At 44.3% G+C, this 27,060-nt stretch overlaps 1 protein-coding gene across 1 annotated transcript; it reads right to left on the reverse strand.

Annotated features, from left to right (window-relative positions):
- Positions 1 to 6,390: 6,390 nt before the first annotated feature.
- Positions 6,391 to 22,792, reverse strand: PKD2L1 (polycystin 2 like 1, transient receptor potential cation channel). The gene is given in 15 exon segments (XM_039554003.1): positions 6,391 to 6,738; positions 7,769 to 7,916; positions 8,667 to 8,803; positions 9,033 to 9,150; positions 9,473 to 9,594; positions 10,302 to 10,400; positions 10,977 to 11,097; positions 12,017 to 12,198; positions 12,905 to 13,075; positions 13,450 to 13,678; positions 14,031 to 14,255; positions 15,116 to 15,372; positions 16,497 to 16,624; positions 18,583 to 18,783; positions 22,498 to 22,792. Coding segments are annotated over 15 exon segments (2,781 nt in total).
- Between the last annotated feature and the right edge of the window lie 4,268 nt (positions 22,793 to 27,060).

Consider the following 27,060-nt stretch of genomic DNA (forward strand, 5'->3'; position numbering starts at 1 on the left):
GGAGAGACGCCAGTCGTGACTGCCCCTATAGTATTCTCAAGCCTTTAAGACAAAGCCTGGGACTTCAGATGAAGAAGTGCACCATGCTAAACTGGGGCCACAACACACAATCCCCAGTACAGTTTTCTCCCACACTCAACCCGAGCTCCTGGGCAGGACTCCTTCAAGTACAGTTTGTCTTGCTATTTGTGAGTCAGGAATGGGCACTCCATCGTTCTGCTTCCCTTCTGAGGGCCTCAGTGCCTGCAGGAGGCTAACAGGATTAGTGTGTTTTATCTGTCCAAACTCAGCTCTGCAGAGGTCAGTTCCCTTCCTAGACATGAATGTTGACATACACATTGTTACATAGGCATTTCACCTCCTTCCTCAGGAACAAAGTCCAGGCTGCCCTATGAGACATTCCTAAAAACTGTTTAACTTTTATCCACTCCCAAGGCCTGAGCTGCTGCCATTAGGATTTGTTGTGGCAGCCCTGAACACATTCAGACTTTTTTTTTGCAGTAGGTGCTGTACACCCAGAATCGCAAAGTGTTCGTCCCCCCAAGGGACCCTACACAACAGCAAGAGTGTGAGATACTATTATAGCAAACAGCTTGCATTCTGGAGGAGAGATAAGAAACTAGCTCTATCTCATCCATAACTCTTCCCTTCTTTTGTGCCTTCCTAGAGGCTCACCAGTGCTATGTCATCTTGACAGAGAACTACCATGCCATGAAACAGGGCAGAGCATCGCAGTAGGTGAAAGAAAAAGTGCAAAGGCTCAGAAATCTCAGAAGTCCCCTGCTCTGATGCAGTCTGCAGGAAAATCACATTTATCAACAAGTAAACTGAGGAAGAAAAGCAGGGAATCACCAGGTAGCAAGTGTTAGCAAAGATAACCCAAACCAGAAATCCAGACTAAATGTTTGCATTTTTGTCTTGAAGATGAAGGGAGTAACAAAGAGGAGAATAAAGAGAAGGAAGCACTTGGTTGCACAACTCACGCAGTAATGCCACAGGAAAAAGCAGAACACTCCTAAGCTACTTATGCCAGACTTCTTTCTACTCACCTTCCATCTGGCCTCACTGGTTATGTTCCACTGTGTCCCAACTCATCTATATATTTGGCCATCTTTTTCAGGGAAGCCACTGCCTGGTGTTTGTCTTGGCCAGGGCATCTGCAGGTGTGTGTGCGCACGTATATGAAGTTTTTCTCTCTGAGCTCACCCTTTGCTGCTATTTCTGATGCTTTTTGCAGAAGGGGACCCCACAGGTAGTCACAAGCAGTGGAAATGATCACTTGGGATGGGTTCCCAGTCCCTTCTTAGGCTGCGGTGCCTTCCAGCACCTAGAGGTGAGTGTACCATCAGAGTAACGATTGGTATCTTCTGGGGATGGCAGTGTCCAGGAAACAGCACCATCCAGAGCTGTTTGGGACATCCTGTGGTGCAGAGCCCTGTTACTGCCATGCACACAGGCTCTTGCCTGTGTAACTTGTATGGCACGCCTCAGCAAAGCTGACTGACTTCAGGCTGGAGACCCATCACTGCACAGCCATTGTTTTGTCAACTGAACTTCTCCACTCCTTCGGCACTCTTCCGCCAGGACTGGGCTTTCTCTCACCCCACCCCGCGGGGCCGACACCCTTCTGTCACCTGCCTGAGTGCCTGGCATGTGTGCAGCATGGCTGGCTGGCAATGAGCTATGCCCGGCATTTACCACCTCTGAAAATGGGCCGTGAGCAGGGCTGCTTCGTTCTTCAAGCGCTGAATTGTGCCATGTCTCTCCAAAACCCGGCACGTTCACGTTACCATATCCCTTAACCTCTGAGCCCAGGACGGGGGCTGGACCTCGCACTCACTGAAATTCCTCCTACTTTTACTGCTCTCACACTCCCAGAGCTCCTTGCTTTCATGTTTGGAGACCTGGAATTAGGGTTTCTATGACCAGCAAAAGGATGGCACATCCATCATCTGGGCTTGTAATCAGCTAGATCATCAGGTGCTGCTGGCTACTCCCCTCCCTTTTTCACTAGTTGCTGATAAACTCTGAATACTGATAGTTGTTCCCTGATGTTGCTCTTTTCTTTATAAATGCCTCCTGCTAGGGCGTGCTCATAAAAGAAACGGGCAGGGCAGCCTCCAGCTAACAACCTTCTGTGCTAAGGACTGACCAGTTAGCAGCAGCCCCAGGCTATTAGTAGCACTCATTAAGAACTTTTCACAAGACTTTAAAAAAGGAGCAAAACCTGTGCAAACCCTTTTCACAGGTTGTAGGGAGAATTATAACCTGCCCAGATGGATAAAGCTTGCAACAAATACACAAGTATGAGAGTCTAGTGTCATAAATTACCTGTTGGAAACCATGGATTCTGCTTCTGTCTTTTCTCTGCCACCACGAAGGGAATTTTTCTGTATCTCAGTTTCTCTCAGTAAAACAAATGAGAGATTTGTTTCTGGTCCCCTTCTAAAATGGAAAAGGAAGGGGCTGTAGGTGCAAAGGATTGTGAGTAGTGCTGACTGACATCTATTGGTAAACCAAAACAGGCTGATAAGGTACCTAGAAGCTTGGCTGTATTTGTGGGGTGTCTGGGGATTTGTGTTCCTTTTAAACATGAAAAGTTAGGCTTGCTCATTGTTAAGACAATGGCATCATGTTCTTGAAGAGACACAGCAAAGAGACGCTATCAGGAGCTTTCCATGCTTGTAGCCACGGCTGGTTGGAGCTGCTTATTGCCAGATGCCTGAGCCTCCTCTCAGACATCATTGTCATGGCCTTCCCTGCACACACCCATGAATCTCTCTGTGCCTCACTTGGACTTTGAAATCATGGCTAGGACACCGCTTCCTTCCCCCTTGGCTCTGAGTCAGGAGCACAGACAGCACCTGCCAGAGTGGGCCTCAGACCACATCCACTGCGACTGCCAACATAAATAACAGTGATAACTGGTGATATCTCTTCAAAGCACTTTATGCTTTTCCAAACCTCTTCCCAAAGATTTTAACCACTTCAAGGCACAGCTGGCACAGTGCAGTTTGGAAGGCTCTGCAGATTGAAACAAAACACAACTATGCACCTTTTTTTGAGGAAGAAAATACTTTATTTTCCCCATCAGACATATATCATCTAAGTAATATCAGTAATATAAGTAATATAAGTAATATCTGCTCCTGATGGGAGGCCTGACAACGCATATCTGAAAAGAGAAGCTGTATGAATTTACCATTTGGCGTATTTGTTATTTCTCAACCAGCTTGAAAACACAATTGACAATTACACAAAAGCAAATGCTGGGGACAAGTAATTTCCTTGCCCTCCTCTAGGACACATCATATGCATGACAACATGCACAAAGAACAGACAAGGCACAGTGGCATGAAGATGTACAAGAAAGAGAGAAGAGATTAATGCAGGTGCAGGCACATGCCAGTAACAGAACTTGTTTTACACTGAGAAGCACTAGCACTGCTAAAATTCCTGCACAGGGGGAAGTGGTCTTTCTGCCACGAAGGGGAAAGAAGCTGACCTGGGAGACCACTATAGCCTGCAGGTCTTGTCTGATCCCAGCCAGAGCTAGTTTAGGGCTCCTCAACATGGCAGGCTGACTGCTGTCCCCCAAGTCCAAGGGAGAGAAAGCTGCCAGGCTGTTCTTGCCAGAGAGAAAGGAAGAGACCTGTCAAGCTAGGCTAGAGTCTCCTGCATTTACCAGAGACAGGCAGAGTGAGAGGCAGACATCTCTCCCAGCAATGGCCCTGTGGAAGCTCTCATGCTCTCCCTTTGCAGGGGAAAATTGGTTTCCCAAGTTTCAGGTGTGAACAAACACTGCACATGAATATCACCATTTTGTTCCTCCTACTGCCCTAAAGAGCAGACTCAGTGCCTGGGAGCTGGTTGCCTAAGGCTGTTGGTCACTGTCCCGTGGATCTGAGTTCAGCTGTCACACCTCTGCACTTCATCTGCCTTCCCTGACAGTTATGGGAGTTCCTGTGCAGAAAGGAGCAGGGGAGTGGAGGTTATCTTCTGGTGTGTGGTGACAGGCAGGGCTCTTACACTGTGCTGCTGTGGCTGCAGCATCCCTCCCTCAGTGGGAGGTAATCTGTGGGGCTGGTCCTGGGGTTTGGCACAGCTCGGAAGGGGAACAGAAACACTGGGCAATGCAAAAAGGGAGGCCCTGAGTCGCCTTCTCTGTTGAACACAGCATCTAAACAACACTCTCCCTTGTGAGAAATCTGAGGCTTTGTAAAGCCAAGCTTTACAGATAATAAGTTTTACCTTCATTTTCTTGGCAGAACCTGATTTCAGGATCCTGTTCCCCTCATGGTAGTTATTGCTAGGTTAAGGAGCTCAGCCTCAGCCAGCAACATATCTTACACTGACTACTGGCACAGGTTCAACCACCTGAAGCAGACAGTTACTGCTTGGATCTCTCCCAAAGTGCCGGACTTAGTTCCTCACAGATCAGCATCCCAAGCATTTGATAGCTGTGCTGTAATGCAGACTCAGAACCTCATCCAGTAATTTGGGTCCATGGAAAAGGCGGACACTCTATCAGAGACCTCAAAAGAACAGCAATTTTTTTTTTACTTTGCAATTATACCTTGGTACCCGTAGTCTGCTCTTGAGCCAGGATCTAAAACAAGGTCTTACAAATTAATTTGTAAGAACCTTCCTCTGTGCCTTTCAACACACAGAAGACCTGATGAGTTAACTACAAAGGGCTGTGTGCACTCTTTGAGCCCCATTATACAGCACATAGCTCCTCTGTTCAATTACGATTTAGCATATGAATTTTCTGTTTAATTAAAATTTGGAGAAAAAGAAGCCTATTTCAAGAAGTTCTCCTGACATAGGCTGTTTTCTTCTGAATAAGAGAATAGCTTCAATGCAGAGAGGAGGAGGAAGTAAGTAACACCATTGTTCTATTTTCAGCTAGTAAAGCCAAAGGTAAGAAGTTTTGCTCACTTCCGAATTCAGTGGAACTGGGAGTCAAGAACCGTGGCAACATCTCACAGGTAAGTCTTGTCCCCAACAGCAGGAGCAGCTGATGATGGGAAGTGAGTCATGAGACCCTGCAGTTCCTGCCTCCACAGCTCCTGTCTGAAATCTAAGCTCCCTGTGTGTGGGGCAACAAGCTCCTTCTCACAGCCCCCGCTGGGCCCTCGTAGTTGAAGACCCTCTGCTGCAATTTAGTAAGACTATCTTGTGGTGGTGACAGCCCTGAAACTTGGGCCATCTGAGGACAGGGCTCATCCTGAGGTCCTTCAGACATTGCCAGAGAGGCTTTCCCCAGAATGCAGTGACACATCCATCTTAAAAAAGGTGACAATACAAGATGCCCCTGCACAAGGTCCCCACTAAACCTATCACTGCACAGCACACTAAACAGTGTAGCACTAATGAGAGCTGTTAGCAGTGGTCTGGTACAGCTCACATTTCTATTGGCTTTAAGCCTACAGAGCCTATTTGAGGCTAACTATTGCGGAATACCAGTGATTAAGGTATTTGAAATATATTTATAGTGGCCCTGTAATAGCAGCAATAGTCTGCCCCAGTTACAAGGAAAGAGAAACCTCAGCAAACAGAAAAATGCTTGGAAGTGTTTTGCATGTGGTTGAAAAACTGATATTCAGCTCATTTTCACAATATTCTTTAATGCAAATGATGTCAGCACCCACAACTGAAAATTTGTTTTCTTGACAAAAAGAAGCAGCATCAAACTTTGTATATGGTGCTAGCTTGCAATGTGCAAGAACCTTGAGATGCAATTTAAGGAGTGTGAAAGTAAATGACAAAGATTTCTTAGTGTCAACGGCTGTGTTAGAAATCATGTAACCAGAAGTTTGCTCCCTAACACTCAGACCTAGGACTCCACCAGTACCAACTGCTTTTCATTTTAGATTATTTCAGGCCTTCTCCCAGTTACACTGGCAGTCAACTCTCATTGTGGTTATCCAGAGTTACGTGCTAGTAACCTCTTTCCTCAACACCTGAGTCTCAGGTACAGAGAGGGTTACCAAGGTAATCTGGGAACAAACTACAACAGAATAAAACTGGCTGTAACCACGTAGAAACAACTACATTTCTTCTTCCTGTTTCACACTGGTGATTATACTCTGCTTTCTTTACATGACAGCCACATCTTTTTCCCGAAGACCATTGTGTGTTTGGAACAGGTTGCAATATGCCATTCTGGACTCAAATGTTCAGAGTTTTGGGGTCCCTACTTTTTGGGGAAGGCTAGATAAAAGATGTTGTGCCAGCCTGTTCAGAGGCAGAAATCTAATACATCACCTAGCTCTAAATTTCATCTCTTCCCAAGATATAGGGGCAGGGGAGAAGGTGAAGGGGGGCAGAGGTTCTAGCTCTGTGGCATGATACATCATTACACTGGAGAAGAGCATCCCTGATTTTTCATACTAAGAGTTCCTGGCAATAGTGGTGTCTGTGTCCAGCTGTCTGGATTATCCTAACAGTGGGGTAACAGCTGACAGTGACTTGGTACACCATGGCAGCCAGACTGGGAGCACTGGGCTGTTGAGCACTGCTGTAGGGGTGCGCATCAGACTGTGGCTAGAGGTTCTTGGGCACCTGAGACCCCAGCACACTTGACTTGGGCAAGATGTGATAGACCTCCTTTTGGGAAGAGTTGCCACTCAAGTTGTTTATCTGTATGTGTTCCATCCCCCAAATTTCTGCTTCTTCTTTCCCCATCTGGTCTAGGCTCTGGGGGTGCAGCTCTTCCTGTCTGGCTTCTTCCTCCTGTGAACAAGAAGAAAGCGTGACCTGCAATGTCAGCAAGCTACCAAGAAGTCTAGCAACAGTCCAGGAGAGAGGCAAGGTGTGCATGACACTAAAATATCTTCCCACATTCTTTCAGAAATTAGAACAAGCCTGCCTGTCTATTAGAGATCCAATACACTGTTTGCTGCAATACACTGATGAATGCACTTTCAAGCTTTAGAAAAACAAGGAGAGATTCATCCCTTTTCATCCTTTTGAGCACATTCACAGAAATGCTGTGGCAAAGCAAATCTGCAAGCAAACACTTGCATAAGATTTTGGGCATGTTCACATGAGAAGGAGGGCCTCCCAAAACACTCTTTCAGATGGGAAGGGATCACAAGACTACTCTGCAAAAGGGATGGCTTTTTTCTGAATCTGCAAGGTCACTTTGTGCTGTTTGGCTCTTCTCATTATTGAAGCCACAAAAACCTGAAGTAGTGACATGGCTCCCACATGCCTTGATGCCTTTGACTTTAAAGGTGAAGAGCCAAAATACACTGGCTGACTCAATGTGGGCAGTCTTTGGCAAAAGTCAGAATTCTGCAGGGAGATGCTATAAGCACACAGCTGACAACCTTCCACCCTATGTGTGATAAATAATCCACAGGCAAGATGTTAAGATCACAGTCCATGACAGCCATGAGCTGCTCTTGCTGGAGAGGACAGTTTGATCATTTTAATGTCTGAGGATGAACAGTTACAAAGCAACTGAAGACAGGCAAATTTTATCCACTGCCACAGGAGTAAGGCTGGCCTCCAAGGAGCCAGAAGGTGTGTTTAAAGGTACCATGGTTAACTGAGGGGACACGAAAGCAAGAGGTTTTGTGTCATTTTGCTTAAACAGAAAAGACTTATCATACAGAATGCTGACCCTGCCCCTGCCCAGGCCTTTTCGTCTTATGTCAATGAGGATTGGAAAAGCAAAGATGATACCAGGCCCTTTCACCCAGCAGGGCTGGTCACCTGATCTGAAGCTGGTTCAAATGCGTGGTGGAGAGCTACCAACCTTGCTAACATCACCCAATGGTTTGCCCAACAGATCCTTCCTCTTCAGCTCTTTTCTTTCTGGCACATCAAGCTTGTTCACCACAGCATCAATCTTGGAGCCAATGCTGTTTATAGACTGTTCCAGCTGCAGCACACGATGCAGGAGGCTGAGGGAAACATGGAGAGCATTTGTAAGCTTTTTCTTGTGATGATTAGTAGGATTTGCAGCAGACATGTCCCAGAGACCTGAAATAGAAGTGAAAGCTCCCCATCAGATAACTGATTCACACCCACTGATGAGATAACTACCTGCTACACTGTGTTTTTGTCTGTAATCAGTGGTTCTGCTTAGGATGGGTCCCAGCCCAGACACGGTATAATACCACCATTAAATACTGCACCTGTCTCTCCTCTGATATGGCCCTATGTGGTTTGCTCAGTGTTTCTCAATAGTAGAATCAGGATATCCTGATTCTCTGTGCTGTATTTATCCCATGCTTCTCCTATGGAAGAATTAGCCAAGTATTATTCTTGGACCTGGAGGATAAAGGCCAACTAGGCTACAAATCAAGGATATTTATTGCTACAGGACCTTTTGTAAAGGTATCAGCTTTCCCTGGCCCAGTTATCTGACCTGAAACATGACAGCATATTGCCTGTGGCCACATGACAGGTGCAGAGGTTATTCAAGAGGCAGAAAGCAAAATTTCTTAATTCAATCTTTTACAGGAACAAGCAAACTACATAACTAGAACTGTACTGGTTACCTGCTTATTTACACACATGCAAGATAAAAGGGAGAAGATCTTACTGAAACTGCTCAGCACCACTGTAAAGAGTCACATCAGGGAAGGAAACACCAGGAAATTGGACCCCTCTTTTGCAAGGGGGTTAAACTACTGACAGCACAAACATACACTTGGAACTCTTCTTTGGAGACCCAGATGGCCTTATTGGTGTGGTTATTCCTTGCTTCCATGTAGGTCAGATTCTCATCCAGGTTGTTGTCACCATAGGATTTCCCCAAAATTTCAATCTCTGTATTCAGAGCAACCTGGAGAACAAAGAAACTCCTGCAAATATGGATACTGACTCTGTGGTCAGCTTTACTGTGAATAACACAGAGCTTCACAGGCAGTGATATACTCAGCTGTTTCCAGGTAGAGTTGGAACTATATTTTACTTGCCTGCTTAGTTTATACCATAAACCCAAAGATTCCTGAGGCCACTTTGGAGTGATCTCTACCAAACAGAAGATTTTTTTCCTTGCCCTTTTTTTTTACCCTTTTTGCCTCTAGGTCACGCTTCATCTGCTGTTGCTCCTCTTCGTCAAGGATGTGATTGCCATCTTTGTCAAATCTGGAGAAAGCTGCTGTGATCTCATGGTTTGCATGGCCCAGTCTGCAAAAGAATAGAAAGAGAAAGCTCAAAGCATAGAATTACACTGTTAAGCTCTAACAGAGTGGGAATTTTGAAATCAGTGTGTTGTTTCCTCTTGCCAGTGGCAAACCTAGACATCCCAAATGGGCAAGAAATAGTTAAACAAACCTATTTAGGACAGGAGATTAAACATTTGAGGAAAGATAATTTTTTTTTTTTTTGAGTCTTAAATTGCCCAGATCTGAGCTAACTGCTCTCCTTGTCTTGAAAAGCAGAAAATTTAAATTACCTGCATTACTAAGAGAAAGGACTAAGTGGGCATCCCTCAAACTGACTCACTTACTCCTTCAAGCTGTTCTTGAATTCTTCAAAGTCTAGTTGTTTCGTTCTGTTCTGCAGGGCTTTCTGCACATCGGAAATCCGCTCCTTCTTCAGTTTCAGCCTCGTGAGTGTCCGGTTGTAGCTCTGTTACCAAAGATACACACAGAACCATGCACAAAGAACTGTGAAGAGTAGAGCAGAGCAGGCAATGCAACACAGGTGAGCATATGCTGAGTAATACCAGCGGTTTTCAAGCTTTCCACAAGCAAAAATAAAACACTGCTGTATGAACCTCATCTCTAAACTAGGTTCATGCCTTCAGAGTGACACCAACACCCTAACCCTCTGATTTTCTTGTCCCAATTCTTCCTTTATCTGATTTCCCAGCACATCCACTGTTTAAGATAATGTCTCAAATACTATTCTTTCCAGAATATTGGTCCCACAGCAGAATTGTGACCTTCCAGGAGCTTTTCTGGAATTTGCCCATGGGAGAGTCAGATTTGTGCCACTGTAACAGGCTCAGCTTAGCAAAGTAAGGCTTGCCATGTTATTGATCAAAGTACTTCTACTTCTATGAAGGACTTTGTCTAGAGACCATCCTGGGAAGAAAAGTCTCTCAGAAACACTACATCAAGTAACAGGATTCCTCCAAGACCTGCTTGCTCATCTTCTCATTGCCAAAGGGTCTGGAAGCTTGATTTATCCCAGAAAGGAACTGTGACTCTTGGACATGCAAAGAAGGGGGGTCTGGAGTTGTTTCTCTCTAGTAAATTCCAGTTAGGTCAGGGACTTCCAAAATATGCTTCATGATTTAGCTAGAAAGCAGCATGGCATTCACTATTCATTACCTGCTTCAAGATGTCAGAGAGCTGCAGCTCATCCTTCTGGCTCGAAAGCTCCTCCTTGACTTCTGAGTAGGTGTCATTGATGATGGCTAGAAACATGTTCTAGAAAAAGGTGAAGAAGTGAGATGAATATGCATGAGACATCTTGCCTGCTCCAACAGCAGAAGCAGCAAGAAACAGGCACAGATGTGCAGGACTTGGTTAAACCAGGAGCTGCTTCCCCATGGGGTATCTCTTGGGCAAATTAAAGAGGGTGAAGAGAAGGCCTGCTTCAACCACACCGTGCTTTCTTAAGTTTTTGCAGTTAAAGCAGTGGCTGGAAGTACATTTGTTCCCACATCAAATACTACCTTTGGTAGCTTCTCTTGCAAAGTCTTAGGTTACATTTGGACTCCTGACACTGGGTGTTTAACTTGGTTATTATGAGCATCCCTCTGCATCCATTGCCTAGGAAGCCAGTCAGTTTCAGTCTTCACCTTAACAGATGTTGGCCCTTAATCACCCTAATAATCAAATCCCCAGTCGTAGTAACACACTCTTTGCCTACTGTGGGCTATTTGCACTGCAACCAGAAACTCCTCTTCTAAGCATTTGCACTGCACCTAACCCAGGGATTGTCAGGAGGGATCTCTCAAGCACTGCTCTCAATACAGGGACAAGGAGGACTTGGTTGCTTACCAGGAGCACAAAGAAAACAAAGAACACATAGGTGACAAAGTAAATAGGCCCAAGGACCCTGTTGGCATTGTCAATGGAGTTGTAGTCAAAATCACCAAGAATGATCCGAAACTGGGTGAAACTGGGAGAAAGAAAGAGCACAGGGTCACACAAAGGCACATGCACTTATCCTACACCTTCAGACAGTCCTGAGGTGAATCTGAACCTGCCTGCAGCCCAGATGGGCACAGGCACAAACCAGAGCTGATCTGGTTAGAGCTAGAGGAAAATAAAACATGGTTTCCACACAAATTCAGGTCGTCCAAAGTGTGCTTTGGTATAAACAGGAATCAAAACCAAAACAACCTGAATTTCCCTTATTAAAGGCATTTGACTTAACAGAGGCATCTCTTGCTGAGAGTTTGTGAGACTCTGGAGGGATGTTAGAACTGGACAGTGCTCTTCAACTTGCAGTTCATAGCCCCTATAATGAAGGAAGTTTAAGTCTATTGATCCTAAGCTTCTTTGTCTCTGTTTTCTCTTGCAGACCCCTCAAAGGCAGGACCTGGATGCCCAGAGGTCTGTGAAACACAAGCTGAAAACCACTGCTGTAACAGATACCTCCATTAACATCACACATTGCTTGAGCAGGCCCATAGACTGCAGGATTGTCTGAGATGGGACTTTAACTCACTTCCCCAACACTCCCTTCTGTGTGTGTGCACTCATCCTCCATCTCAGATATATTGGTCATTATCTGTGGGACTTCTCTGGAAACAGATATCCTTACCAATATCCACCATATCTTTTGTCCTCACTGATAAACACCAGACAAATAGAAATCTGCCTGTAGCCCTCATTTTTCTCGTTGTATTCTTTTGTCCATGAAGATGTCACAGCCAGAAGGCTGTGAGCAACTTATTAACCATCGTGGCTTTATTACGATGAGATACAACACGTGTCTGATTGACATTGAGATTTGCAACTGGCGGGAAGAGTGGAAAGCAGTTAAAATTATTTCGATAAAATTATGGAAACATGGTACTAACTTACACACTTACATGCATTTAACAAAGGTACTGAAGTTTTCCACTTGTGTCCCAAAAAGAAGGTAACCCAGCTGGGCATAGGCAAAGAAGACAATGAAGAACATAATGGCAAAGCCCAGGATGTCCTTAGCACAACGTGCCAGTGTGGAGGAGAGCTGGGTCATTGTTTTGTTAAAGCTAATGTACTTGAATATCTGCAGGATGGAAGAATGGGGACAAAGTTAGGCCAAAACATAAGCTAGGTCAGTCTTTTTCATGTATGCACATGCTTACTAAGACAAGAAGCTCGCTATAGGACCAAAGTACTGAGAAGAAAGTTGGCTAGGGAATGGTGGCTTATTCTTCAGGATATTTGTCCCAGGTGTGCCACCATCCTCCTCTGGGTTTGTAAACGTATGACTGTTCCCTCTGTCAAAGGAAAATATAAACAGGGACTACTAGAAGGACAAATGTCCTAAGGCTAATGAGGAGCCCCTTGCTGGCTTTCCACCACGCCAAGATGCTTTAGTTGAAATGCAAAGTCCATATCATCAGATGAGTCATTTCCAGCTGTTGAATGACCATCATGAAAAAACATGGTTTGCAAGATTATCCTCAAGAATACCAAAATAGTACAGGGTGGACTAAGTTACGTGGTACTCAGGATTTTCTAAAACCACTTTTACGCCACAGTGTCTGAGCTCATATTCCTGACTGTTATCTCCAAATAACTGACCTCAGAATGCAGGGTGAAAAGTTGCCCAGATTTACTGCAAAACAGAGCATATGACTCTGAAGAAAATCCTCTCTTGTATAGCTGTTACACTCATTTACTCAGAGGGATAGAAGAGACAACCCTCAAGCTCTCCAGAAGAAGAGGCCTGATTGGACACCTGGCACCTCCCACACCCCCTACAATACCTTGATCCAGGCAAAGAATAAGTTGACTGCATTCATGTTGTTGTACTGTGTCTGCCAGAATGCCAGGAACTCAAAGTCTGCATAGGTGTTGGGGTGTTTCAGCAGCTCTCCCAGCAGCCTGTTCACCTCAGTGGTGCGAAAGATGTGAAACCCAATAGCGACAATGGAGAGCTGCAAAGAGGAAGAGGAATAGTCCGCAGTGACCACTGTTTCCATGCTTTCCATGGAAATTAAAATGTCACAGAACTCATCGGAATCCCACTTCAGAGCTGCAGTCTAGTGGTGGGCTATGGAAATACAGTCTTGATGCGCTGAATGATGCCCTCACTTCACAGTCTCTGTGGCATCTCTAAGAAAGAATTTTCTCCTAGCAGTTCTTCCAGACACAAGAGCGTGTGTCCATGTACTCTGCAGTTCATTTTAGTATTAGAGCAAAACATGTGCCAGCTCTTGTCTTAGCTAGACTAATTTTCACATTCCTTCATTTATTTTGGCTCTTATATCTCTGCCATTGCTCCCCCAAAAAACCGTGCAAGGATCCTCACCAGAATGACAACCACATCCAGGATGTTCCAGATGCTGGTGAAGTACTGAAGCTTGTGGATACGGAGCTCCAAAGCCTCTTCCACCACATAGTAGAAGATAAAGACACAGAATACAATTTCACAGGCAACAATGAAGAAGTCCCATGCGCTGACATATCGTATAAGCTTCACTGTGCGGATCTGCCAGGAGGGAATGGCACCACCAGTGGCTGGAAACTCAACCACTAACCTTGAAGGGGACAAGGAAACAATTACAAACTAGGGGATGGAGGCTCAGAGATAATTTTGAGAGGCATCACACTTGAACATGACCTATCCACTAGACCATGAGTGTGAGAGTTGTGTGTGTGTTTATGCAGCCATATCTCTGCTGCTTCACTGCCTCTGATAGGAAAGGGTGAAAGGTGACGAGAAGTGTGACCGGTTATTTCAGGAAGAGCAAGACTAATCCATACAATTTCTACTGACATCACTCAGACCCACCCCACTGGTGGACCATAATAAAATATTTGCATTTTAAGAAGCAATGGCATTGAGGAAGATGCAAGAGGCTGAAGAATTTTCATCGTGACTCAGCTTACCTCAGAACACAGAACAGATTGATATTTGCATTATACACAGAGAAATCAATGAAGACGACTCGTGTTCCCCGATCCAGCCACAGTTTCTCCTTCAAGACTTGCAGGGCTTCAGCACTCTCTTCTCTGGTCATCTTGAGGTCTATGTAGTATCCTCCCCCACTGTAACTGGTTAGTTTTCCCCAGTGAGATGAACCACCCAGCTCCTCCTCAGAATGGTACCTCCACCTGCAACAGACAAGCCGCAAGCAAAGGCTTCACTGGCCCAGGCTTGGACATGGCCTTGTACCCAGGAGAAATTAGACTATATCTTCAACGGGCAGAGCAGTTTTAAATTAAAGAATTGGCACTTAATTCCTGTTCCAGATCTGACCCCACACAATTTCTCCACTAGTGTTAGTTTTATGGTTTAGTGCTTCCCAGCAGTGACACAACATGATTTGCAATACTATGGAGGGAAAATTTGGAGGTTTGTTGGCTATATTGGTCTTGTTTTCATGGAGGTTACTCTCAGGATCCACTCTATTGCCTTCTACCATATCACACACAACCATCTGCTTAGAATGCTCTTGTGCTCATATTTCCTAATGAATAACAGCTTCTCGTTCATGGATCAAGACTCATGGAGTGAGCAGAGTTATTAAACTGCAGCTACCTCACATTATTATAGAGAAGTAGGTTGTCAAGATGAAAGGGATGCACTCCCTTTTCTCTGGCTCCTGAAATCCCAGAGGAAAGCAAATAGTAACTTGCCACCTGAATGCCAGCTTGCCATTTGGTGGATCTGGTCCCAAAAATCTTTATTTATCCTCACTCTCTTAAAAATAGGCAACAACTTCTTCCTAATTTTCCACTGGATTTTTCCATGGCTTTCCCAACATGAAAACTCATTCTGTTGTGCCACTCATTCTGTTGTGCTTCTTCACAAAGAGACACTTGATCCACTCAAATTGATAGACAAAAAGGATTTGCTGCCTCTGACTGCAAGGGGAATTCTAGCCTTATGTGAGACGCTCATCCCCGGCATCCTGCAGGTCAGCAGTTCTTACTTGAACTAGAAGAGACTAATTTGGATTAGATGCACTTACGCTGTTCCGTTGATGAGCCCAAAGGAGACCCTTTCTTCTTTTTCTTCGGAGTATACATCATAGCAGCCAGAGATTTCCTCCTTGAAGTCATCATGGACCACACAGGAGTTGTTCTTCACCTTCAATTGTCTCATGCGTGGGACACCCAGCAGCAAGTTCTCATAATAGATGTATGACTGGGTGCTGTGCACTGCCAGGGACTCGTTGTTGTACCACTTTGTCCAGTAAAGATTATCCAGCAGGGGACCTTGTGCATACTGCAAAGGAGGGAGAGGAGAACAGCTCCTTCATAGCTCATGCATCAGAGGAATTTTCTTAGTCTGGGATTGAGGTAGTAAGACCTGACCCACCCCCCTCTGCTCCCCAGGATGGAAAGTAGTAGAAATTTGTGTTGGATGTGTGTTAAAGAGAAGAAAGACCAGGGCTGGTGGTAGAGGAGGAATGCTGGGCAGCAGGGTCGTTGTTAGTTTCTCATAGGCCTGTAATGTGTTTGCAGCACCTTCTATGGCTAATGAAGAGACAAGAGCCCTACAAGTCTCTTTGTCTCTTCTACTTCAGTCACCACAAGTTTCAAGGAATTGCCTTGGCACCAGTTGTGAATGATGAAAAGTGCATGTGCCAGTATCCTGGAAACAGTGGGGGAGAAACAATAGTGCCATTGTTTGCTCGAGTGTTTTAATATGACAGAAAAAAGACAAATCTAATTAACAAATAATTTCTGGCTGTCAGAGATAAGTGGTTGCAATAACTCAATGGCCTTCATTGTGGCCCTCATTATTCCTTCACTCATTCTTTGACAGAAATATGTTAGACCCCAGATGTTTTTCCCCTTCTTTATTCTCTTTGATAAAAGTCACTGCAAATTTTAATCCTGTTTCTTTCTAAAGAATCTATAGATTAGACAAGCCAAGGCATGAATTACAGACAGGTTAATTTTGATATTCTCAAAATGCCATGACGGACATAGGCTATTATTAAGACACCAGCTTGAAGACATTGAACTGTAGGATTCAAAGCCACTTGTACCACAAGGAAACCTGAAGTAAATCCCTTGGTTTCTCTCAGCCAGTACTTCTTATCTCATATCACCAAAATTATTTTGTTGTGTCCTGCCTGTTTTACTGGGAAGTGGACTCTTGTCTGGGCACACATAACACTTAGCCTAGCCAGTATTCTGGACACAATGCTCAGGGATAAATTATACTTTTATTCAGAGACTATTTTGCATGCAAATGTTACTGTATCTATTGCTAGTAGCTGGGAGAAGCCTGTGGCAGCAAAATGTCTTGCTGAAATCACTAGATAGTACTTCAGAGGGAACTGAATATCCCAGTCTAGCTGAGTTTCAGGGTTCCCCATGGCAGGCCAGATTTGTACTCACCACCCAGAAGTCAGCCATGCTGCCGATGGACTGGAAGGAGACACGGCCGTCTGTAGAGGTCTGCAGGAAGAGCTCAGACATCACTTTGGTGTAGTAATAGGCATTGGAACTTGTCATTCCATATGTCACTAAGAGAACAAGAGGAGGGTCCTTCCTTATACCTGAATATTTGAGCCTGATATAAATGTATTTATATATTCACTTTCTGTCTACCTTATATTTTCACAAGTAAGCTGAACAAAGCACAGGAGAAGAAATCTTAGGGCTTTCTGCTTTCTTAGGGATTCATAAACTTATCTGCTCTGTGTTCCAGAGTTTAAACGGTCAGACTGACCTATATATGTAAGAGTTAAGTAGTGAGAGAAGACCACTGGGGGATACAACTGAACATCCTGGGTAACAGTTTTTGTTCTCAGACAAAATTTCTGACGGAAATTTTATTTCTCAGAACAAAGTCCATGATCCATATTTTGAATTTCTGAAGTGAAGTCATGAAGACACAAAGACCACCCTATTTTCCTGAGTGAAAAGCTCCAGGTAAGTTTTCGTCAACCAAGAAACCCCAAGAGGTGCAAACTAGCTTCCACAAACATGTTGTTTCAACTCTCCAGTGCTGCTTCCTTCAGGAAAACATCCATCATGGTGATCACTGAGAACATGTCCTTACTCTTGAAAGGACATCAGGAAAATAAAGCACGTGACATTCAAGACACAACCCCTCACACCTCCTGGATGAGTCAGTGTGCGATAACATGTACGTCTGTGTGCGTCTTGGTTCTTTCACAACTGAAGCACTGTCTCCCTGGGCCAGCATGATAGTAACTTAGGGTGATATTGTCTGTCCATCTCTCCTGCCATAGGGTCCGTGAAATATAACCCTCTTCACTGTCCCATGCCACAGGTGCTCATTTGTGATAACAAATGAACCTTTGTGAAACCAAACAGCCATTGTCCTACCTACACAAAGTCCATATTAGCATTAGCATTCAGTACAGGGACACATTTCATTCACCCAAGAATAACAGGGTGAGCTGCCATCTGCTTTATCACCTCAGCCACCCATCCAGTCTCAGAAGAGAAAATCCCCCTGGACTGTGTCTTTGAGACCAGGAAGTTTCTAGAGCTGCTCTCCGGGTCTTGAACATTTGCTGTGAAACTGCAGATTCTCCCAGGACTGTGGAGTCAATGGCTAGAACTGATAATGTGAATCAGAAAATACTGCTTAAGTCTAACCAACAACAGCTAGCATTCAGTAATTTTACTTCTGTGTGCAGTGCCACAGCCCGTGGCGTAAATCAAATCTCTTCTGATGGGAGAGAGTTTTTAAAGTCCTTGCCAGGAGTTAGTTCCAGAGACAAACGGAGACTTCCAGCCTTCACTGCTGCTAGATAATTGTTTATTAAGTCTTATCAGAGAAACAGAATCACTAGCATGACCCAGACACAGCACAGAGCAGAGAATGCAGGAGAAAGCCTAATTATCAAGATCTACACGGCCTTTTAAAGATAATTTAACCAATGGTTACTAAAAACATATTATTTTCACTTTCCTACCAATTATTCAGTAATGCAGCCAGGAACTGTGGAATTTTTTGTCCAATCATCCCAAATTACTTTTACTGCAGAATATGTAGTAGTAAAAGAAGAAGAAGGAGGTTTGGAGAACAACAACAATCCTCCATTTTGATGTTTTTTGCTATTATCTATTTACTACAAGAGAAGCCCAAAACCTCTAAATTTTTCACTCTGTGACAATCTTACATAGTAGTCCATCACCTAATTTACACCACTGTATTTTCTAGTTCTTGTCTGATAGTTGGCAATTTTTTCCATGGACGAATGTCAAAACAGTGCTGTTCAGGGGGTTAAAAATCCTTCAAAACAGGCAGAGAAATATTCTCAGCACTCTGTGTTCCTACAGTGCAGCAGCTATTCTGTAGGTTAATGACAACTTCTTGTTGCTGTGAGTGCTCATACAATAAATGTAACACTTACAGCAGAGCAAGGAAGACTAGTAATAAAATCTTACATTATTCCCCTCACGTTGCATACAGAAATGATGCCTATGAAATATGAGAGCTACTTACATAGACAGATGTCCACCAAGAACATAACATAGACCAGCAGCTCTCGCAGGGTGGTCTTCACGTAAAGCTCCCTGTTTTCAGCTGTGTTCTCAGTCAGTGTAGTGCCCCACAGACCTGTTGGGTATAAAGAAGGGACTAGAGAGTTTTCATGGCCATTCTCAGGGGCCGCACGAGGAGCTGTAGTCCTGTTCCAAAAGAATGCTGTTGAGAGTTGAAGTTTTGTGGCTTTTCAAGGCCAAGCCACTTTTTGTTTCAAAATTTGACCTATAAAAATATGCTAAATACCCCTAAGAAGAACCATTCCAGCCTGAATAAAAGTTTTGTGGCTAACCAACACTGAAATATACAGGCTTTTTATTTTGCTAAATCACTCTTTAGTTTTCTGTTTGTGTTCATTACAGCCTGATCTCTTCCTGACTGTTTTTCAGCTTATTCTTTGCAGAAATTCAGTCTTTGTCACAAATGCTCTTGAAACCATAATGTTTCATCTCAGTCACCCATGGGCCAACAGCTGACCTTCTGAGAGGTCTTCCATAGCAGAACTGCATCTGGTGTTAGTTTTACAACAGTTAGTTTTAGGAACTATTACTCCTTTTAGTGTATATTGAACCATTAGGCCCCAAATATTTGTCCTTTGATTACCTAAAAACTCTTTCAATTTTCTTGTTGGTCATAAGACTCAATCAAATAACCCAACTCAATATTTTCAGCATAACATTTAGAGCCAAATTATCTTCAGGACATCTAACAATGGAGCTTAGCTGAATCCAATACACCAATTGCACCAGCTAAAGATCCTATTTCTTCACACAACTCATTAAATGTCACCAGGGTTGTCAATAAGAGAGAAACACCTCTTTTAAAAGGAGCCTTGATATTTTGGGTTTGATGAACCACCTGATACCATTAGTGTATCTGTTTGTTTTTTTTGTAATGGCTTTCTGTTGTGATTTCTGGAAGGCTCCTGAAGTTGAAAGGCATAAGAACTTTCAATTGAAAGCCTAGTGATGAAAGCCATGTCAATAATAGCCATAGTCTTGCTGCTTTCTGCAGCTCCTAGAGAGCTCAGCCCTGATTCCTATCCCCAGTAGGATGCAACAACCATCTTCCTGCAAACCAGGATCAAAGCTGATCAAAGGCCCCACATTTGAAGTCATCTCTGGCGGATGGCAAACTTCTTTTTTCTCTGGAGTAAGCAAAAGTGTTCTAGCATTTATCCTGTCATTTTAATAGCTCTTTGACATCTCAAGAGATTAGAGAGCTTTTTGCACCATCAACTACCATAGTGACTGTTGCAGCATCTGCTGTCACTTCGGGGTAGATAAACCAGTAGCCTTTTCTGGACCAGCAACAGAAATGACAGCCTGGAGATGATCTGGATTAACTCCTGTGGAAGGGAAAGTATCATGTGATCTACAGGAATCTTCACAATGGAGAAAAACAAGGGAAAACAATTTGCCCATCTCTTCAGGTCACTTTTAAATGACCACCTTCATCCTCAGAGATGACTACATCACAAGCTTTTAACAAGTTCGTTTTGGTTTTTTTCCATGAGCAGGGAACCCTTATTATCCATATGTTTGGAGCAAAGGTACAGACCTTCTTTACTTTGAGAACAGAAGTGTACTCAGGAACACCTAAGTTCAACAACACTCAAATATCCTTGAGAACTTGGTTCAAAGACTTGCCCAAAATGATATCTGGAGGATCATGAGGCTGCTCCAGTCCTTTCACATTGTGTCCAGTAGTTGTAATCCTGTATCAGATGATGTTTATTTTCAGGTATGTCTTTAGGAAAACATGCCAGGGAAATCTATCACCTGATACATGAAGCATGTCCCCATCTGTGTCTCCTTTGACATCACCTACCCCCTTAGGGATGCAGCTGTTTTGGACATGGCATTTGGAGTAGAAGGACTCAAAGCTAGAAGACATCCAGTCTTCCTTACCTTGAATGACCATCCAGCACTCACACATCCGAGCAAAGAAAAAATAACAGAATCTAGAAAATAGGCTATGAATGCAATTCATTTATAAATCTCACCTTCCTGATAGCAACAAGTGACTGATAAGAATTACTGACAACACCTACATTATCTTCTGAGTGTGCTTTTAAGCCAGATTTGTGATGCAGGTGAGTGACTAGCTCACAATCACTCTCACAGAGCTGGAGATCCTCTTCCAAAGGCAGCGGGAAGCTGGGTGTCCCTCATCAACCACCATGCGCCCAGGTACCCAGCAAAGTCTGTGCATAGGCTGGCCATGAAACACCTGAGGTGGCAGGACGCAGGCAGGAACCAGGACACAGAGTTGCTTGGACACTGCTTAGAGAGGAATAGTCCTGAGCAGTGGCACTAGGATCAGCAGCTACTCATTTCTAACCCAGCACAATAGCTGATGAGGACAAAAGCTTAATAATCCATTTATTACCAGTAGCTATGAACATGTAATCGCAGGAAATGGTTTTTAAGCAAAAAAACCAACCTCTCAAACTGTCATTGTCTAACTGACTTACATGTAGTACTTCTATTTTCCATGTGAGACACCAAGGTGATTAAATGGAAAGGGAAGGGGGAAAGCCAGCAATGGAGAAGCAATGAAAAACAATGGGCACCTAGTAAAGATGCAAAGGAAGGAAGCAAGTTCTTCAAGGAAGATGTCCCCACTTCTGTGAGGCTCAAAGAGACCTTTGGTCTGTCTGCACTGGCCTTTGGATTCCCAGCTTTGGTATTTCCTACAGCCCTATGTACCACCCTTAGTGGCAGGACACACTGGTGCAACAGTCAGAAGAAGAAAATGCTGTGGTGTCCTGACAGTTATCATCATTTGCATACTCCAAATTCAACTCTGGCAACTCACAAATGGAAATTTGATGTTAAAGTACGGATATGTTTTTCCATTTTAAGCCTCAAACAATGCATAGAAGAAAGCATTTCAGAATAAACCAGGTAAATGATTGCCTAAGAGTAATCTGTAATTAGCTACCAAACCCACTCAGCACTGTTCCTTGGCCAGGAGAAATCTCTAAACCTCTGCTCTGAATTCCATGTGAATTAGTAGTGTTAGACTGTAATGGCTATGATAAAAGTATTGTTCATAGAGGGGCTGTGCAATTCAGGACCAAGCTATATTGTTATTCACTCCCTCGTACTGTTAGAGGGTGCAGCTCTGAGAAAGGTTCTTGCCTTCCAAGTGAGGAAAAAAAAAGACACAGTGGCAAGAAGATGTTGTTTTGGTTTGTTGTTTTTTTTTTTCTTTATCTTCCCTGTTTTTAAAATATTAGGATTTTATGCCTTCTGTAAGAACCTGTTCAAATAATGCCCTTACCCAGGATTGTATCCTGACAGGAGACTTATCTTGCCTCCAGGGTTTTGTTTGCCTCTGAATAAACCTATATAATATTTCATTCCCCTTTGTCTTTGGAAAACAGCATCTCTTTCTTTCAGCTATCTTCAAGCAAAGCATTATTTGATACACTGCTGTGATCCCTTACATTTCAGTCCTGACAGTGCTAGATTTTCTCTTGTAGATATGTCTATCAGTTCTTATGCTACTGTAGCACAGGGGCCAGTACCACTCTATCTAGAAAATGCACACAAAGACAGAATAGCCTGCTCCAAGCTCTGCCAACAGATTCACTGCATGACCTTGAGCACACCACTGAGTCTCTTGCCTTGTAGTAAAGGTGACAGGACAGACCATGAAGCTATAGCAAGGCACACAGAATGAGGAGGCTCCTTTCAGGTCAGCCAAAGATGATCTCTGAAGTAATGCTACTGCATGTTGAACATGTCCCTGGGCTACACAGACACTCTGAGGCTTCTACCTTCTGCATCCCTTCTCTTCCTCCCCTCCTTCCCACACCATTGCTGTGAGGGCTAATAAGTCCCTTCTAATGAGATATCAGAGACTTACCTCGGATGCCTCTGAAGATGTAGAAGCAGCACTTGAGGAAAGGATTTGTCTTCCCATTCACAGCTTTGCTCTGTTCTTCCTGGCAGGGCAGTGGATCCCCAACCTCTTCAAAATTCTCATAGGGATTCTCCAGGATAGACTTGGGGTTGTAGATAGTTTGAATTTTCAAGGAGGTAGAGGGAGAGCCATTGTAAACAGGATTGTCCCAAGCTTTCTTCCCCACTGTCTCCAGTTCATGCACCTCTGATACTTTAAAGTGGCTCTCAGCTCTGTTGTTTAGGTGAGACAAATTCATGACTGCTCACTGCTGACAGAAGTACCTTTTAACTGGAATTGTGAAGATTGCCTGCCCGGGCTGGAATTAAAACTTAGCAGAGAGATGATCAATGCCCAACAGCTTGTCTGCCTCAGCAGCCAGAAGAGGGCACACCAGCAGCTCCCCACAGAGAGCAAGCATCCTCTGTTTCTTTTATATCAGCTCAGCTGGTGATACCGATCAGAGGGGTGGCACTACCCGTTGTTAGGAACCACCGTCAGCCCTATTATCCCAGTAGCCCTGGGAACACCGACAAGTCCAGGAGTCCTCCTCTGCTTCTTAGCGGCAATAACAGACCTAGACGCCGTCGTGAGAAGAGGAGGCTGCCAGGAGCCGGCCCCTGCGGATGGGGAGCGGCTGGACCGCTCAGGCTGCTGCAGCCCGGGTCAGTTCCAGGGGGTCCCCCGTGCGAGTGCCGTGGGGAGAGGGGCCGGATGGCAGCCTCGGCTCGGGGCCGGAGCACTCCCAGTTTCGGTGAAGGGCCAAAGAGCAGAAGCTCCCGTGAGCGCCCCGCGGGGGGCACAGCATCCTCTTCCCTATCTCATTGTAAAAGCCGGGGTGAAACACGGCAGTAAATGTAGTGGTTTTGGAAACCAGGGGCTGCAATTTTCTGCTTTCACAGTATTTCCACAAGCCCTGCCTGCTAGCCCTGAGCCAAGCCTGATTAAAAAATAAACAAACAAACAAACCCAAACAGGCAAAACTGACAATAAGACAATAACAGTAGCTGGGAGTTGCCTGCATCCACCTTGCCACTGGCCACCTGCAAGCAGTTGTCCCAGGCATCACAGGTACTGTAGGCCTGTGATTGTACCCTGGAGGGTCCCAGAGCTTAACCCTGGGATGACACACTTGTCTTGGTGATGAGACTATAAAAGAATGTATAGCCTGAGCCTGGTCCTTCCTCAGGTCTGAATATATAATTCAGAAGAGATGCCTCTTCTCAGTGGGTACTGAGGGTTGCTATTTTTCTGGCATTACCCAAGGAAGCAACATGACTCTCACACCTGTAGGCCCAAGTAAGGATGTTTTCTTTGGACTCTAATGTTCATACAGGTGTTGCTGCCAAGCCAGGTGAGATATGCAGAGATGGCCCCTAGATGTCACCTACTTGATCATGGCAACTTGGCACAGGGCACTAAGAGGGCAGCAGCTGCTTGGAAGATCACTGGAGGTCTGGGTTGGATCCTTTGACTGAATTTGGTATTATTAGGGCCTGTTGTGTTTTATTACTCCCTAGCGAAATGAAAGCAGTGGCACAGAATCAGCGGGTTCAATGGATGGGAAGCATCTGTAGAGCTCCGGAGCAGCAGGAACGCTAAGGAATGAGGCCTCAGTGAAAGACCACATGCCAGAGCCAGGCATCCAGTTGCACTCCTGGGACCATACAGCAGATACCCCTGCCCATGCACAAGCAGCATGACTTATGTGTGGAGCTGCTGCTTTGGGGGAACATGAGGGTTTTTTCATAGTGCAGCTCTTGCTACATCCCATCCCATCCTTCAGGACCCAGGTACAGTGCAGATCTGCCATCTCACTGGCTGGGGCACAGAGCAGGTGGTGAGGGGGGGATACCGACCTGTGTTGAAAGACCCAGTCATGCACCTAGCCCAGAATACAGGTCATGTCTGTGCCAGCTGATTCTGAAGAGCCTAACACAAGGCAGAACCAAGAGCACCCTATAATTAAGGAAACACATGCAATGCTTTACAGCCAGCATGGGGTGACTCCATTTATGTGGGTCTGGAAAGCTCCTTTTCAGCCAGTAAACTTGAATGATGGGTGATGTGTCAGCTGGGGGAGAATAGGATCCAGACTTTAGGACCTCATAGATCACTCTGCTCTGCCCTCTATGGTGTTTGATGTAAGTCTGTGTGGAGCAGGCAGTATTTGCTGGCTAAGGAACAGTGCATGTCTGGTAGCACCTGTGAGTACTTACCTCACATCTCTCTTCCTTACAGTGCCTTGGGCCTTACCAAACTTTCATTCTTGTGAAAACCAGCCAACAGAATTTCTCTTCTCCATTCTTCTTTTTCCCTTCTTCGTTGAGGTCCATTTTTCAGCAGGCCTAGAAGAAACCTTTCAGATACCCAGGGAAGACTGTTTCTAAAACCAGAAACCACTATCACAATGGGATTCAGCATGTTAGGATAAGACAAAGTAACACAGCCACAGAAGTTTTTCTGTCAGTGTGTCAAGCACACATACCTTTAAACAATATCCCACACTTAATTCCTTTGTGTAAGGAGAAGAGAGCACCAAAGAGTTCATAAATTCCCCCCAAAAAGCACTATCAAATGCTGAATTAGAACTACAAAACATTTAGGTTTCATGGTTAGAAAAAAGTCCTATCAGTTAATGAAGAGCAGTCAGTTGTTGGGACTGAAGGCGAGTCTGCTCACCAGACCCAAGAGGACAGGCTCTCCAGGAGCTCACCAGCCCCTGCTGAAGCGGCCCTGACGGGAACGTTTTCACCAGCTAGAGGTGATGCTGGGACACCAGTTACACACCAACTCTCTGTGCTCAGTAAAGCTGGTAGAGGACCAGGACAGAAGTACCCAGCTCCATAACAGAATCCGTTTCTGCCCAGATTTTGAACAATACTTTTAGTTTTCTTCCAGGAGCTTAATCATCATCACTGAGGTTTAAAATCTTACAGCTGTCTCGTTCTTGAGAAATCTTGTATATAAGTTTAGCAGTACACAGTATACTATAGTCACTCTTTACTGTAAGTAAAACAAACAGAGACACAGCCATGGATAAACAATTCTGTATCCAAGTTCCTGTTTTCTTATTTAGGGCGCTATGTTAATTCTCATGGCAATAATCCATTTTCAGGGCTTCTCATCAACACAAGCGTTTTATTCCCACTTCCAGGCAACATTAACAGAGCTAGAGAGAGTTGTTATCTCTGTGTATTGCATCAGGGATAGAGAATGGGAAAGTGGTAGCAACAGCACTAATCAATTGTTAAACATCAGAAATAAAAAAACCAGACTTTCAAGCAGAGTACCTTGGTGTTAAGTAAGCTGTTTATGACACATTTGGAAAATTTTCCCAGCACAGTGTATTAATGTTCATGTGTTTTCATTACTTTTCATTTAAATGAAGTCTTCTCTGCCTATTTTTTTTTTTTGCATCAAACAGGTGGATTTTATGTACATTTGAATAATACCATTCTTATTATAGTAATGTTCAGAGGCTAAGGAATCCAATCATCTCGTGACAGACTTATTGAGGAACAAGCACAAACAGTGAAAGCTGCTTTCTGCAGACCAAGATGTAAAAACTGTATTAGTAAGGCAACCATACATGTCTCCAATCTGTCAAAATAAATCTGCCTGAGGAGGAGAAGGTGAAGAGAGTGAAGGACATTTTAGCCAAGGACAGATTGAATTTGAGCTATAAAAACTTGTTACCATGTTGTACAAATTAACAATAAATTTTCATAAATATTTGTACAAAGACATATTTACTAACACTTACATATTTCCTAACATATTGGAGAGCTTTCTTACATTCATGTACCTGTGCAGTGGCCTTCAGTGGGGACTTCACTGGCTGGCTGCAAATTCACAGGGATTTTGCATGTGCAATCCCACCTGAGCAGAAAGCAGCAGGTATAGGATGAAGTTATCAGGTCCTTTACAAGATAATGTTGATTTTTCCTCTTTTTAGAATATAGAACTAAATTTTCTTGTTCTCTAAATACAATTTTGATTACAAATAACCTTTACTGTCGCTCTGCAGGGTGTTGTTTTCTTAAAGCCTCATTGCAATACATGCAGCCGTGCAGACCCACGTGCGGGCATGTCACCACACACACAAGCAGCAAGCACGCTCTGTGCTCCTAGGAACTGTCTGGGCCAACTGGCACTGCTGGGAGAAAGTCTGTCTTTGACACACCGTGGGCAGCAATGAACACTCAGCTGAGCACCACACCTAAAAAAGCAGAAGCACCTGAGGAGGACCAGCTTCAAAACAAAAGGTATTTCCTCCTCTGCAATGAAACCAGCTCTGGGGTGGCAGCCAACCCACAGTTTACTCCCAGAAGTGACCCACGCTTGTCACAATTCAGGGAGCTTCCATCAAGGGGCTCAAGGAGTCACTTCTCATAGGCTGGGCTGCCAGAGGCAGGGTGTTTGGATACAGGCTGCTCCTTTGACCCAGATTTATCACAGCCAGCAAGAAGAGGGACAAACACAGTCTGTGTCCCGTGGCATATCACAAGCCAACACCTGCCACTG

Source organism: Corvus cornix, chromosome 6 (assembly GCF_000738735.6).
Source record: "Corvus cornix cornix isolate S_Up_H32 chromosome 6, ASM73873v5, whole genome shotgun sequence".
Classification (NCBI taxonomy): Eukaryota; Metazoa; Chordata; class Aves; order Passeriformes; family Corvidae; genus Corvus; species Corvus cornix.